Here is a 15780-nt window from a genome sequence, read left to right on the forward strand (position 1 = left end):
GGAGGCGGGGGCTGGTGTCTCCGGGAGGACAGGGCTCTGCGTTGGGTGCAGGACCCACAGGTGCGGGGTCTGCAGCTGGACGGTGACAGGCGTGCAGGCGGGGGAGGCCTGCAGGTGGCCGTCAGGAGGCTCAGCAGTGGCTGTCCTGGTGCCGACAGGGGCACCCATGAACCTGGGGCAGCCCTGTGACTCGAGGAGTGGGGCCCACGGGTGAGGGCCCGTCACCAGCATCCTGTGCGGGAGCGCCTTGAGGCAGTGCGCAGCGGCGTACACCCCGTGACCTGATCGGAGGCCAGCGCTGGGTTAGCAGAGAGGAAAGCTGGGCAGTGCGGGCCAGGAGAGGCTGCTGGGGACAGGCGGCGGGCAGGCTCAGGGATGCGCTGAGGACAGGCCGGGCTGAGACCGGCTGCAGAACTGAAGAGGGCAAAGGCCACACGTGAACCCTGGCTGAGGACCGGCACAGCGAGGGCCCTTCCCTCCCGGGAGCTCGCCGCCCCGGGGTCCGCTCTTGTATACGTGACGCACAGCTCTGCAAACGTGGGCCGTGCCAGTTCTTTGCTCTGCGTGTTCATGGCTTCCATCGCTTCTCCCAGGACAGCGGCCACCCCTTTCGAGAAAGCCCTGTCCGTGTAGTCAGAGAACTGAGTTATTAAAAAAAAACAACCAGCTCTCTTCACATATTATTCCCGATTATAAAAGCATAAAACGCAAGCTTTCCCTAGCTTTGTTGCGGCGTACTCCGTCTGCGACACGGTGAGCACGAGCGCCGTGGCGCCTGGGCGTGCGTCCACGCTGCGCAGGTTCCCCTCACCCACTGTATCACCACGTCCCCCCCTCAGGCTCCCCTTCTGCTGGGGGAACGTGCGGTCTCCACGCCCCGGTACACACAGCGCAGGCGCAGACAGCCGCGTTCCACGCTGGAGCCTCAGGCCCGACTCATCCCGGGACAACAGCGAGCTCCCTTCCCCCTCTCCCTGCCCGCACCCCCACCCCCAGCCTTCTGCTCTCCTTCACAGCAAGGCTGGCCTTTCCAGAAGCCTCCAGAGGGAAGTGTGCGGCTCATCTCAGTCAGCACAGTGCCCTCGAGGTCCATCCGGCTGCTGCAGACAGCAGGTTTCCCTCGCGCAGCTGAGTTCCGTCCACTGGACACGCATCACCCTCACCCACTCCTCCGCCGATGCCCTCAAGCAGCTAGCACAGGCCGGCTACGTGAACAGCGCAGCAAGAAGCGTGAGTGCAGGCGTCGCTCCAAGAACGTGTTTCCATTTCCTCTGGACGGGTCAAACGGCAGCTCTGCATTTTACTGTTTTTAAGACCCTCCATACTCTTCTCCACAGCGGCTGCACCGATTTACACCCCCACCAACAGTACAAAAGTGTTCCTTTCTCTTCACACCCTCGTCAATCTTATCTTTTTTAAAAAATTAACTAGCTTGCTTATTTCCGGCGCGTGGGCTCAGCAGTTCTGGTGCACGAGCTGAGCTGTCCCGCAGCACACGCAATCCTCCCGGACCAGGGATCAAACCCGTGTCCCCCTGTGCTGGCAAGCGGATTCTTATCCACTGAACCACCAGGGAAGGCCTCGTCTTGCCTTTTCGGTGCTAGCTATGCTGGCGAGTCTGACAGGAGGGCACACTGGTTCTGATTTGCATTTTCCTGGGGCCTAGGGGTATTGCGCCCTTTCACGTACCTGTTGGCCACCTATCCGTCTTCTTAGGAAAAAACGTCTTTTCCAACCCTCTGCCATTTGTTTTTTACCAGATTGCTTGTTTGCTATTGAGTTGTGAGTCTGTTATATACTTTGATATTACCCCTTATCAGATGAATGGTCTGCAAATATTCTCTCCCGTTCAGTAGGCGGTGGCTGCGTGCTTTGGCTCAGGCTTCCTTTTGCTGTGCGTTTTTAGTCTGAGGTGGTCCCACTCACTCATCTTTAGTCTGAGGTGGTCCCACTCACTCATCTTTAGCCTGAGGTGGTCCCACTCACTCATCTTTAGCCTGAGGTGGTCCCACTCACTCATCTTTAGTCTGAGGTGGTCCCACTCAGTCATCTTTAGTCTGAGGTGGTCCCACTCACTTATCTTTAGCCTGAGGTGGTCCCACTCACTTATTTCAGCTTTTGTTGCCTCTGCTCTTGGTGTCAAATGTAAGAAATCACTGCCAAGACCAGTGTCAGAGAGTTAAACTTTCAGGTTTTCTAAGAGTCTCTTGATTTCAGGTCTCATGAACGCGTCTTTATTCTGAGCTGACTCCAGTTCAGTCACTAAGTCGTGTCCAGCTCTTTGTGACCCCACGGACTGCAGCACGCCAGGCTTCCCTGTCCTTCACTATCCCCCGGAGTTTGTTCAAACTCATGCCCACTGAGTCAGTGATGTCGTCCAACCATTTCATCCTCTGTTGCGCCCTTTTCCTCCTGCCCTCAGTCTTTCCCAGCATCAGGGTCTTTTCCACTGAATCAGCTCTTCCCATCAAGTGGCCAAAATACTGGAGCTTCAGCATCAGTCCTTCCAGTGAATATTCAGGACTGGTCTCCTTTAGGACTGACCGGTTTGATCTCCTTGCAGTCCAAGGGACTCTCAAGAGTCTTCTCCAACACCACAGTTCAAATGCATCAATTCTTTGGCGCTCAGCCTTCTTTATGGTCCAACTCTCACATCCACACATGACCACTGGGAATAGCTTTGACTATACGGACCTTTGTTGGCAAGGTGATGTCTCTGCTTTCGAATGTGCCGTCTAGGTCTGTCATAGCTTCTCTTTCAGCAGCAAGCATCTTTTAATTTCACAGCTGCAATCACCGTCCACAGTGATTCTGAAGCCCAAGAAAATCACTGTTTCCATTTTTCCCCCACCTACTTGCCATGAAGTGATGGGACTGGATGCCATGACTTTAAGTAAGCTTTCTGAATGTTAAGCTTTAAGCCCGCTTTTTCACTCTCCTCTTTCACCTTCAAGAGGCTCTTTAGTTCCTCTTCACTTTCTGCCATTAGGGTGGTGTCATCTGCGTATCTGAGGTTACTGCTATTTTTCTCAGCAGTCTTGATTCCAGTTTGTGACTCATCCAGCCTGGCATTTCGCATGGTGCACTCTGCATGTAAGTTAAATAAGCAGGGTGTAAGATAAGGTCCCGATTCCCAAATACCGTTTACTGCAGAGACCGCCCCCCCCCGCGTGTGCTCTTGGCTCCTCTGCCACACAGCAGCTGACCTCAGAGCGCAGGGTCAGAGCCGGGCTCTCTATTCTGCTCCATGGACCTTTGTGTCTGCTTTTGATGCCAATACCACCCTACTTTGATTACTATCACTTGGTAATATAGTTTAAAATCAAGAACTGTGATACCAAACAAATTCTGGAATTGTTCTATTTATGTAAAAAATGCCACTGGAATTTTGAGCGGGACTACACTGGATCTGTAGGCTGTTTTCGGTAGTTTGGACATTTAAATAACGTTCATTATCTCAGTCTATGAACATGAAAAATCTATTAGTTTGTGCCTTCAATTTCTTTCCTTGATGTCTTACAGCTTTCTGTGTATAGATCTTTCATCTTGGTGGCTTATGTTTATTCTTACACATTTTATTGTTTTTGACGCAACTATTTTTAAGTTTCTCTTTCTGATAGCCCACTATTATTTTCCTTTCTAACTGCTCTGCTCAGGAATTCGAGGACTATGCTGAGAAGGAGTGGTAAGAGCGGGTACCCTTACCTGTCCTTAAGAGGAAAAGCTTGCAGCCGCTCACTGCTGAGGCATTAGCTGGGGGTGTGCCACATATGGCCTTTCTACGTGCTTTGTTGAAAGCTTTTGTCATCAAAGGTACTGAATTTTGTCAAATGCTTTTTCTGCATCTATTGAGATATTCTCCTAGTTTAGTTTTTCATTCTGTTAAGTGGGTACTCATTTATTCATTAGTTTCTGCTCGCTGAGCCCGTCGCGCCCCAGGAGTCAGCCCCGCTTGACGGCGGCGTGCCGCCCTTCCCCGCGCTGCCGGCCTGAGTCTGCTGGCGCTGCGCCGAGGCTCACGCTCGTCAGGCGCACCGGCCTGCTGTCTCCTCCTGCAGTGTCCTTGTTGTCAGGGAAACGCTGGCCTAGCAAAATGGGTCTGGAAAGCTCCCTCCTCTTCAGTATTTGGACAGCGTCTGAGAAGGGCTGGTCTTCACTCCTCTTTGAACGTTTGCTGGAACTCCCCAGTGGAACCGTCTGGCCCTGGGCTCCTCCCATGGCAGGCTTCTCGTTACTGACTCACCCTCCTCATCACCTACCCGTCTGTTCAGATGTTCAAGCTCGTCATGGTCCAGGTCTGCTGGGCTGCGTGTCTCCAAGAGTCTATGCATCTCTTCTGGTACCCGTTTGCTGGCAGGCACTTGCTCATAGCGGCCTCTCCGAGCCTTTGTCTCCCCGTGGTCTCAGCTGTGAAGTCTCCGGCCCCATCCCTGATCCGCACGAGTGCTCGCTCCCCTTTCCAGCCTAGCTGCGGCTTGCCAGCTTTGCTCGTCTCCTCAGGACGCCAGCTCTTACTCCGCCGCGCTCTTCCCACGCCTCTCCGGCCCCGCTCCTCGGTCACTGCTTGTCTTCCTCCTGCTGCCTCTGGGCTTGCACTGGTCTCTTTCAAGCTCCTGAGGGAGAGAGTGAGGCTGTTTTTCCTCCTTTGCTCTAATGTGAGTGTTTCCAGCCACGACCCTCCCCTGCCGCGGCTCCTGTCTCTGCGTCCTGCAAGTCTGGGCTCTAATGTGAGTGTTCCCGGTCGCGACCCTCCTCTGCCGCGGCCCCCGTCTCCGTCTCTCCGTCTCGCGAGTTCCGGCACGCTGCATCTCCGTTTTCACGTGCTTCGAGACATGTTTAGACTCTCTAATTATCCCTTTGACCCACAGGTTGTTCAGAAAAGTAGTCTGATTTCCATGTATCTGTGATTTTTCTAGCTTTCCTCCTATAACTAATTTCAAAAGTTTCCTCCACATGTGACTGGGAAAGACACTTGATATGATTTTCACCTTAGATTTACCAACCCTGGCGGCATGGCCTGTCCTGCAGCGTACCCCACGCACGCCTGGGAAGGAGGTAGGCTCAGCTGCTGCTGGATGAACTGCTCAGGAGGTCTGTTGGGTCCATCTGGGTGAAAGTGTAGTTTAGGTCCAATGTTCCATTACTGATTTTCTGTTTGGACAAAAAGTCCCACTGTAAAGGGGAGGGGGTATAAATCTGTTACTGTACTGCCGTCTCTCTCTCCTTTCGGGTTAGCATCTGCTGGGTATACTTTGGTGCTCCGACGGCAGAGGCACGTGAATCTGTGACTGTTCTATCTTCCTGATGAACCAACCCCCTTATAGCATAATGAGCTGTTTCATGTCACAGCTTCTGGATTAAAGCCCACTTGCTGACAGAAGCACAGGCATTCTCACTCTCTTCTGGCTTCTATTCAACACGGAGTCTCTTTTCTCCATCCTTTACTTTGAGCCTGCGTGTCTTAAGACCTGTAGCCTCAACTGGTTCTTTCTTCCAATCATTCAGCTAATTTGACTTTTAATTGGAGAATTTAGTCCGTTTATATTTAAGATAACTTTTGGTAAGTAAGCCCCGTTTACTAATCGCCGTTTTATTAACTGCTTGCTGGCTCTCCTGCGGCCTGCTCCCCACTGCCCCTCTGGCTGTGTTCCTCTGTGAATGGTGATCTTCCATAGAGAAACGCTTTCCTTCTTTTCTCTTTACTGTTTGTGCGTCAATCACAGACTTTTGCTTTGTGGTCACCATAAGGCATTTTACAGATATAAAGAAACTCCACTCCTTCGCTCCCATCACTGACGTCTCTGGTATCACAGTTCAGTCCCTTTTATGCTGTGCATTCGTTATAATGAGGGCCCCCTGGTGGCTCACACCGGAAAGCCTATAATGAGGGAGACCTGGGTTCATTTAGCTGGTTACTTATGACACTTTGATCTTTCACCCTTTATACTGGAGTCAGGTGGTCAATACTATCGCATCACAGTATTAGAGTATTCTGAATCAATAATACACTTACCTGCAGCAATATATTATATATTTTCGCGTTAGTAATATGCATCTTTTCACTTCAGCGGGGAGAATTTCCAGTGTTTCTTGCAAGGCAGGCCTAGCACTGAAGAGCTCCTTCAGCTCTGTCTGTCTTGGAAAGCCTTGATCCAGTCCTCACTTCTGAAGGAGAGCTTTGCTAGGTAAAGTATTCTTGGTTGGCCATTTTTCATTCAGCACCTAGAATGTATCATCCCACTGTCTGAGGACTTGTCTGATCATCGCCCAGAAAGGGTTCGGCAGGGCAAAGTCTGGATGGCTCCTTCCAGCTGGTTTACAGACTGTGTGATGTCCCTCGAGTTGCTCCCTCCCGACCACTGAACTTGCACAGTGAGACAGCCTGGTGGCTGCACTGTCTCCATCAGCCACACGTTTACAAACAGGCAGACTCGTTCACGGAGAAGGTGACGGCACCCCACTCCAGCGCTCTTGCCTGGAAAATCCCATGGACAGAGGAGCCTGGTGGGCTGCAGCCCATGGGGTTGCGAAGACTTGGACACGCCGGAGCGACTTCCCTTTCCCTTGGCCCGCAAAGTTTCTGCTGAGAAGCCTGGTGCCAGCCTTACAGGGGCTTCCTTCTACGAGAAAAAGGTTTTCGCCTCATGATGCTTTGAAACTTCTGTCTTTGATTTTAGATAGTTTTATTATACTGTGTCTTGAAGATCACCGTGGACTGAAATTTTGGGGTGAAGTATATTAGCTTTATGACTAGGAGGCACAAATCTCCCCTCAGATTTGGGAAGTTCCCATGCAGTATTTCTTTAAAAAGGTTTCTTCCTTTTCTTCTGGGACTCCAGTTAATCTACTCTTTCTCCTAAAGGTGCCACTGGGCTCACACCTCTTCCCTGTTCTCACTCTCTACTCCCGGTCATCCTCTGACTGGGCAGTTCCGCAAAGCCCCACCTTCTACTGTGCAGGCTCCCACCCGACTCCCTCTGCTCCTGATGCTCTCTGTGGCGCTTTGCGTGTTATTTCCCGCACCCTTCAGCTCCAGAAGCCATTCGCTGCTTCACGACTGCTCTCTCTGGGCTGAGTCTCTCATTCCGTCTGCTGGTTGTTTTTCTAGAAGCTGTGTTCTGTGCTTTCCTGCAGCTAACCGAGCTGCTTAAAATGACTGCTCTGAACGCTCTATCAGATGAACGCAGGTCTCCATGCCTCTGGGGTTGGTCACTGGGAAACTGCTGTTTCTTTCCTGACGCCACGTTTTCTTGGCTTTTCAGGCTCCTTTATGTCTTCGTTGCAGTCTTCGCATCAGAAGCAGCAGTCAGCTCCTGCAGGCTGCAGTGACCAGCCTCTTACAAGTGTCCAGTCTTAAACTGTTCACCCCAGTGCCGGGCTGGAGCACCTCCACTGGGCTGTGGATGTCGGCAAAGGCTCCCTCATCTGTGGGCAGCTGTCTCAGTCAGCGTTCTCCAGGACTTCCAGGACCACTTGCTCGATCCAGAGCTGGGACAGCCTGTGCTCCTATAACCTGACACACAGGTCAGTGAGGTCCCCCCCGGCTGCCCGGTGTTCGGTGATGATGACAGAGCCAAGTCAAATGGGGCCATAGCCGGGGCTGGTGGGCAAGTCAGCAGTCAGGATGTGAGCCTGTCTTCTCAAAACAGCGCGCTTGTCCTCAGGAGGCTCTGCACTTGGACAGATGCCAAACTGCGGGTGCAGGAGGGATGAGAGCAAGAGCCCCTTGTCCGGAGTCCCCTGACAGCCTGCACCCAGTGCCCTCTGAGGACACACAATGCCCAGCGCCTCAATCTGCTTCAGGAGGTCAGGGGGCAGGGCAGGTGGGTGGAGAGAAACTCTGTGTTTTTAGGGTTTCAAGCAATTCTTAAGACTCAACTGAGGCTCTTAGGTTTGGACTTGAAAATACCCCTGCAAACACCAATGCCTCTCTGGTCTGCGGCGGCGGTGGGGGCGGGGGGGGGGGCGTGCACCAATAAAGGGCTACCTGAGCCACGAGCTATGAGAAAGATGCAAAACTGGGGAGAACACACGCAGCTCCCAGGCCATGTTATCCCAAGTTTGGTTTCCAGCACAGATACCATCAGTCAAGCAGGCGGGCTGGGCTCTCGGCCCACTTTTATGCTATGCTCCACCACTGTGCAGCCCCAGGCCAAGTCAGGTCTCTCTCAGAGCCCAGGTTCGCCCCCTCTGTGGGGGAGGGAGCTGTCCAGATGGTCCCAGAACTGGACTGATTTGAAAAGGAAAGAGGAGGAAAACAGGACCCATTTGGGACTCGCAGAAGCCCTGTCCTGCTGACACTCACTCTGCAGGAGGCCTCCGCCAGAACCCTCCGAGCAGCACGGTGAGCTGGGCGGCGGCTGTTTGGGGTGTCTGCCCTGAGCGACTTCCTCTTAGACAAGGCTGCTTGCTCTGAGAAGGCGTACTCACCCCCAGATGGCTCTCACTGCGGAGATTCGAACTGATGGGGGCTGTGTCTCATGAAGACCACTAACCGTTGCCTGAAGAAACTGCTGGATCAACTCGGGGGACATAGCAACAGTAAAGCGGCTGGCAGCCCAGAGGGCCCGGCCCAGGAGGAAAGGAGACACTGGGAAGGAGAGAGAGCAGTCAGGGGCAGGACACGGCACACTCCAGCTGCTCGCCCCTCCTCCCAACCCCACGCCTCGGCGTGCTGCGACAGGTGGGCACCACCTCGCACACACACAGCTGGTGGACAGGAGGAGCGAGACTGCGAAAGAAGCAAACGTGTGGCCATGGCACAGAGCCTAAAGCAGTCTCCCAGATTCCCAAGGCACATTCTGAACGTTCCTAGACTGAAAGAGACATCCCAGCCCTGTCCCCGCCCCAGCTCTCGCCATTCCTCACGCACTGCTAACCAGCCCTCTGGAAGCTTCCCCATGGCCAGCCTTCCCCTACTCTTGGACCACTGCTGGAATATTACAAATTACATCTCTGTCATTCTCTTATTTAAAATGTCAATAAATTCCACAGCTTACCAAATAAAGTCCCTTGGATCAGTGCCTCTGGCATCACCTCCAATTCCCCTCTGTGCCTCCAAACTCAGGCACGCAGCCCACCCTAGGAAGCTGCCATCTTTCGTTGCCATTTCTGTGCTTGGCCTTTAAGCCGACACACTCACCGCTCCTTGTATTATTTAAACGATCTCTTGGGCTGAAGTAATCCTAACTGTCTCCGTGCCACTTTAATCTTACGTCATCAGCTTTCTAACATGGACTATACATACGTATTCAGATATATTTATACTGATATTCCAGCCACTGGGATAAGGATTACTATGCCCTGCCTGTTATTAAGATGTTTGAGAATAGAGACTATGCCTATTTAGCTGTGACAGGGCTTAACCTTACCTGTACAATAAATATTAGTTGATGGGACCTAGTCAACAGAACCTAGCAAACTGTGCCAGATAATTATGTGATAAATCACAGAATGGAGAGTAACAATTCTCAAAAGAGGGTCCAGGAAGTCCTGGAAGTTACAAGTGAAACATTTTCGTAGCAAAACTAAGACAACGCTGTTTCAGTCTCACTCCGTCACACACAGTGGTTTCCAAAGGTTCCACGACACGTCACCACTGCTCTGACAGCCAGTGGGACGATGCCTGCAGTTCTTATGTTCTGAAAGCGTCTCAGTTTTAATTTCTAGTATATTAAATACTGTTACACGTGACAAAAAAATCTCCTTGGGGTCACTGATAATTTCTAAAGGTGTAAAAGGGTCCCGAGACCACAAAAAGTTTGAGAATGGCTTCTATAGAAAAGCTTTGCTAGAAATTCTGGAAAAAATATGCCGGTGGGTGTGAGAAATTCCAGCAGTCATCAACATGTAATCACACTGCGTGCATCAGGGGCCAGGCGCTGCGGGGCGGAAGGTGCGTGACAAGGCTTCCACCCGCACACGCTGCGCATTCCAGCAGAAGAGAGAAGAGCATCCGCCAAGCACAGCAGGCTGCACGCGTGTGACTGTGGAAGAGAAGGAGCACCCTCAGCGGGTCTGAGACCACGACACTCAACTGCCTGGTTCCCTGACCTGTGACTCAGAATGAGAGCTGGCCTGACGACGTCATTAGGGATAGAGGAGGCTCTCCAGTGGCCTAAGCTGCCCAAAGGGCTAACTCAGGACAAGGACACAGGACAGGGGACTGGCACGGCAGGAGCAACGTGAGGGCCCCACGACCTAGGCTCAGAGAGGAAGCAGAGACAGAGCTGGGGCCTGGCCTCAGGATGCCGCTGTCCCGCAGCCACAGCCCTGTGCCGTGAGGAATGGGCTCCACGCAGTCGAGGCGATTACTTCTAAGGCTAGCCGTGATCCCGAACGTGGGAGCAGAGCCCTTTAATTATCTAGTTAGAATAGTTTCGGAGAGAACAGACGGCTGGAGAAACCTGATGGGAAGCGAGAGAGAGGGTGAGCCTGACACAGGCTGCCCGAGGGCACAGGGGGCTCTGCGCCTACAGCTCCGGCCAGAGCGCTCCCTGCACAGCAGCCACACCTGCGTCCTGTTCAGACGCCAACCACCACCCCGGGCAGTGGGCATGAACACAGGGGCAGACGTGGGCGAATGGCAAGAAGAGTGAGCAATGAGGCCGCCCCAGCTTCAGGCTGCAAGAAGAATTCCACCCCAAGGTTTACCTGAGGGAACAACAGAGCTGAAGCCCCCCACACCCTGCCGCGCTGAAACACACCTGAGAGGCTGAGGTCTGCGAGGACGACGCCGGTCAGGAAGCCGTGCATGTCGAAGGGGACCCTGCCGCTCTTCACGCTGTCGGTGACGGCGGTCTTCACTGAGCCGAGGGCCAGCATGCAGGCCTCGTGGACCTTCCACCTGCCAAAGGGGCCCCACCGCCAAAGACAGGCACAAGCACTTGAGGGAAAGGCGCTTCAGCAGGCCTGACCCTGGAGGGCGCCGAGCTACTGTTCCAACCCAAGCCTGTATCCTGAAACAGTGTAACTTAACAGTAACAGGCTTTTCTAACTAAAAGCAAAGCAGAAGCCCCTCCTTCCCAGGCTTTTTAAAAAGGGATGAAATAAAAGCGCTGAACCTTTTTCAGGAAAAACTGCTTTAGAACAGGTGATCCAAAGCCAGGGTGCCTGCCCTCACCCGACTCCCAGAGGGTGCCCCCACGAGGCCGCCCGCCGACCTCCTCACCAGTGCTCGGCGCCGCTGCTCTTGCTCTGCTCAGCCTCCTGTAAGTGCCGAGCAGCCGCAGCAGCCAGGGCGGCCGCGCTCTCATTCTGGAAATCAGAGGCCACAGCCTAGGATGAGAGGAGAGGTGCCAACAAATATTTCTGTGCAAATTAAAACCATAAACTGCACTGCTGTGCACGTGGCCAGCGTGCTCAGATGCATTCATAATGCAATCCTGAGCTGCACGAAGGTCTCTAAGTTGCAGCAGCGCCCGTCTCTCTGCAGAGGCCGAGCTCTCTAAAGCTTACAGAATGGACGGCTTCCCATGGCTACATTCTGTAGAGCATCAGGGGTCGGTGAGAGACACAGCTGTGGCCGGCAACGGACCAGGTATTTATCTCTGGGAGGTCAACTTGGAAAAGCAAGGCTAATCTACTAAGTGACATGCCGTGGCCTTCCTGAGGTGCCTCAGAAACACCAAAGGACAACGGACTGCCCACCAACCGTGAAACGGGAATAAGTGTATCACCAGACAGGCAGCAGCTCCTCCACAGACCTCAGGCTAGAGACAGCTCTGTGCTCCGGTCAGAGCCAGAGGAGACAGGCAGCCGCCGGGATGCTCACGTAGCAGCAATCGCAGTGCTTCAAATCTGCCAGCCTCTAGTCCATGCTCCACACAGACCCTTGCTGAAGACTGAGCTAAACCGAAGAGCTCCTGATTCGAATACCCTCTCCCATTAGAACACCACGCTCCGTACAATTCTTACATCAGTATTGGCATGTAAATCAGAAGCAGACCAAGCACTTTAAAATTCCTGCGTATCAGACTTCACTTGAGATGCTCTTGTTAGTCGCTCAGTCACCTCCGAGTCTTTGTGACCCCATGGACTGTGGCCCACCAAGCTCCTCTGTCCCTGGAATTCTCCAGGCAAGAAGACTGGAGTGGGTTGCCATTCCCTTCTCAGGGGATCTTCCTGACCAAGGGATTGAACCCAGGCCTCCTGAGGGGTTGCAGGCAGATTCTTTACCATCTGAGCTACTCTGCTACCCGCCCCAGTCTAAGGTAAAGCTGCCCAAGACCAGTGCTGAGCTAAGCCTCGAGGGAGGCCCAGAACCAAGAGGAGAAGCGGCTGCCGTCAGGACCCCGGTGAGCGGGGTGTTGGGACAGCCCTCACCAGCAGCAGGTCCTGGGCCGCGATCCTGACGGTGTAGGAGAAGGTATCGTCGTCCTCGTCTTCCACAAACTGCTGGGGGTTGGCGGTCCACACTTTGATCTGAAAGGACGATGCAGTCAGCTCTCTGTGAGGCTGGCCCCCCCACACACAGGAAGATTCCAACCTTCTGTTTTTATCTTGAAGAGAACGCTACTCTTTCTGACGCAGAGAAGCAAACCCTTCACCAAGCCACGCCGCTGAGGCCGCTGCAGAAGGCGGCTGGCTGCCAGCCGGCTGTGGCCCCGACGGGCCCATTCGCTGAGTCTAGGAGGCCTGACGGGGGTCTGATGTGAAAGCCACGCCAGCTCCTAGGACGCAGTACAGGCATGACCGTATTTCTAAGGCCCTCTTCTGGTCTAGTGACTCTCTGACCAGGCCAAGGATCTGAATGCTGTGTCTCACGATCTACAGAGAGGCCAGGCTCTTCCTGCTATCGCGCCCTTGGCTGGGGTCCCCCGTAGATGCCAAAGTGGGAGCATTCTACAAGTCCAACCTACCTACCACAGAAGCTGATAAACCCCAGCACCCAGGTACTCGGCAAGATGCTGTGAATGGAAGTCACAGCTTTCCTAGAACTTCCGGTCACGGTGCTCTTCAGGTGTCAGTTTTCAGAAATGAGCAGACGCCTGAGCGAGACCCCACACTCGGGCTCACGGGCGCGCCGCTCAGCGGCTCCGAGACGCCACACTCGGGCTCACGGGCACGCTGCTCCCCACACTCGGGCTCACGGGCGCGCTGCTCAGCGGCTCCGAGACCCCACACTCGGGCTCACGGGCACGCTGCTCCCCACACTCGGGCTCACGGGCGCGCCGCTCAGCGGCTCCGAGACCCCACACTCGGGCTCACGGGCGCGCTGCTCAGCGGCTCCGAGACGCCACACTCGGGCTCACGGGCACGCTGCTCCCCACACTCGGACTCACGGGCGCGCCGCTCAGTGACTCCACCACCCCACACTCGGGCTCACGGGCGCGCCGCTCAGTGACTCCACCACCCCACACTCGGGCTCACGGGCGCGCTGCTCAGCGGCTCTGAGACCCCACACTCGGGCTCGGCGGCCCCGCCGCGCAGGTACCTGCTCCTCAGTGATCTGCATGTACAGAATAACATAGTAGATCAGCTCGGGCAAGGCCTTCTTGACGGTGCTTTTGAATTTGCTGTTTTCCAGGAGAGCGTGGACAAACTCAAAAATGCTGAAGACGAGGTTTTCAAAGCCCAGGACTTCACCTACAGGAAGTACGCGAGAGAAGCTCTTAGTGACAAGGAGACAGAAGGAAGCCCAGATGCTGGGAAGGAACTACACGCGCTGTGCGCGTTAGGGGTCGGCTACAGCACTCGCTGATGCTGCTGCTCCAGGGAACAGAAGAGGGCCCGAGGACGGGGTACTAAGCACTCTTGAGTGTTTCCAGCAGAAGAACCAGGGAGCTCCCTGGGGGCCCAGTGGTTAGGACTTTGGGCTTTCCATGCTGAGGGCCTGGGTTCAATCCCTGGTTGGGGAATTAAGATCCTGCAAGTCACGCAGTGCAACCAAAAGAAAGAAAGAAGAATCTGAAGCACTGAATACATTTTCCACTGAGAAATTCCATGATTTCATAAGACTTATGCAATGCTGATGAGCAACAGATTACAGATTTTCCGTTTCTGTTTCCCCACATCTAATCCACTGACAGGAAACTCAGTGAGAACATTCTCAAGAGAGCAAAGCCTCTAATTTCCTGCCTTCGTCTTGGCTCTCCCTGGCTCCCTTCTCCACCACGAGGTCTGCGACCAAACGCGCTACGCACCGTCAGAGTCCACAGGGTCCTCCACTTCCTCTGTGTAATTGACTTCTGTCCTCACATAAGTATGATGAAGAGTAAAGAAACAGAACCTGCAGCCGCTCTGCACACACGCTAGCTACACGCTAAAGGGGGCGTGACACACTCCAACACCGCGAGCAGACGCTCTAAGCAGGCGGAGCCGCGGGAGCGTGAGGCCCGAGGCGCCGGACGCCCAGCCACGGGGGCGGCCGGCCCCTGCCCTCTCCCGGAAAGGATATAAGGCTGCGCTCTCCGTCAGGGTGTTCCAAACAATGGGCAGGATCTGCTGCATGGAGGACGCCATGTGCTTTGGGAAGTTCTTCACCAGGGCCGTCACTGCCTGAGGAGCCACAGGGAAAGCCAAGAGGTGCAGGTGACGTGGGAGCAGAGTTCCTGAGGCCAGACCACCCTGCAGACTCCCAGCACCCCCAGCAGAAAGCACGCACCTTCAGGACCTCCATCTTGAACCCGCTGTCGGACGCGGGGCCGTCTGGGACCTGCAGGGCCTGGACGAAGGCCTCTGTGAACTGCTGCACCACAGGGAGGATCAGGACCCTGGCCGCGCCCTGAGGGCAGAGGCCGGGGTCAGCCCTGGGCTCAGCCTGCATCTGCGGCGCCCAGGCAGGCGGCGCCTCCAGACCCTCCAGGCTCAGGCCCCAGTCAGCAGGGTGTGGCCGAAAGGTCACCGGAGGCGTCCCCAGGGCCTGCCGTGTCCTTATTCAACACTGGCGGCTCCTCACCAGGAGCGTCTTCAAACCACTCCTGACCCCAGGGACTGGTGTTTCTTAGCTGGGCAGGTCCCACACAGGAGGCAGTGAAGGAGCAACAGAGCCCCGGGTGCCGGCTGTGCGAAAACGATGCAGGACAAGGCACCAGGGAAAGACAGACTCAAACGAAAGGAGGCCCAGCTGCACGCGGACGCTCGCTGCATCAAAGGCACGGCTGCCGTGCGCCCAACACATCCCGCCAGAGCGCAGGGCAGGCCAGCGACCGCGGCGGAGGCGCGCTCACCTTCTCCAGCTCCTCCATGTTGCAGACCATGTGGGCACAGGTGGTGAAGATCTCCACGGCTCGGGAGCGGGTTCGGACCCCATACACCTGGGAGCGAGTCACAGGGGGGCCGTGAGGCTGATGTGCGTGCACGTGTGACTCAGCTGTGGCCACTCGACCCTGACACGGGACTGGATCCCGAGAGACAAGAAATGTCCACCACTCCTGTCCAGGGGACAGATTTATTTAACCCACAGAATAAAAGGCAGCACAATGTGGGAACTTACTAGCGGCAGCCTTGTATTCAGGCCTCTGTGGGCTAATCTGACTGGACTCACGAAGCTGGGTTCACCTTGGAACCCCAGCACAGTCTGTGCAGTGCTTTCAGAACGCAGCCCCTGGCTCGGGACGGGGAGGAGCAGCAAGGCTGGAACATCCCCCAGCGGGCAGTCACCAGCCCAGCACACATAGCAAGGCCCGTGCTGAGGAGCACAGGAGGCTGTGCCCGGCACGCAGTGAAGGGGGCAGGCGGGGGGGGGGGGGGGGGGGGGGCGGCCCCACGGTGGCAGCCTGGAGCTCCAGCAGCTCCTCTGCTCTCCCCAGAGGCCTGGCCTCCCAGTCGCAAGGGAAG

At 54.9% G+C, this 15780-nt stretch overlaps 1 protein-coding gene and 1 long non-coding RNA gene across 4 annotated transcripts in view; both read right to left on the reverse strand.

Moving 5' to 3' along the window:
* The window catches only part of IPO9 (importin 9), a 39833-nt gene that overhangs the window by 10445 nt on the left and 13608 nt on the right, over positions 1–15780 (reverse strand). For 2 of the 3 annotated variants that reach the window (XM_027976042.2, XM_060396785.1), the window contains 9 exons: positions 15171–15257; positions 14606–14725; positions 14399–14499; positions 14145–14203; positions 13436–13587; positions 12325–12423; positions 11171–11277; positions 10707–10846; positions 8431–8590 (listed from right to left, as the gene is read on the reverse strand). In XM_027976042.2, coding sequence (XP_027831843.1) covers positions 8431–8590; positions 10707–10846; positions 11171–11277; positions 12325–12423; positions 13436–13587; positions 14145–14203; positions 14399–14499; positions 14606–14725; positions 15171–15257 — 1025 coding nt within the window. The remainder of the gene's footprint in view (positions 1–8430; positions 8591–10706; positions 10847–11170; positions 11278–12324; positions 12424–13435; positions 13588–14144; positions 14204–14398; positions 14500–14605; positions 14726–15170; positions 15258–15780) is intronic. The other variant, XM_060396786.1, reaches the window with a different exon arrangement.
* On the reverse strand, positions 669–7059 carry LOC132657534 (uncharacterized). Its single transcript, XR_009595887.1, has 2 exons — positions 6014–7059; positions 669–3087 (listed from the first exon to the last, which is right to left on the reverse strand). It is a non-coding gene; the product is annotated as an uncharacterized LOC132657534 (long non-coding RNA).

This window comes from Ovis aries, chromosome 12 (genome assembly GCF_016772045.2).
Source record: "Ovis aries strain OAR_USU_Benz2616 breed Rambouillet chromosome 12, ARS-UI_Ramb_v3.0, whole genome shotgun sequence".
NCBI lineage: Eukaryota > Metazoa > Chordata > Mammalia > Artiodactyla > Bovidae > Ovis > Ovis aries.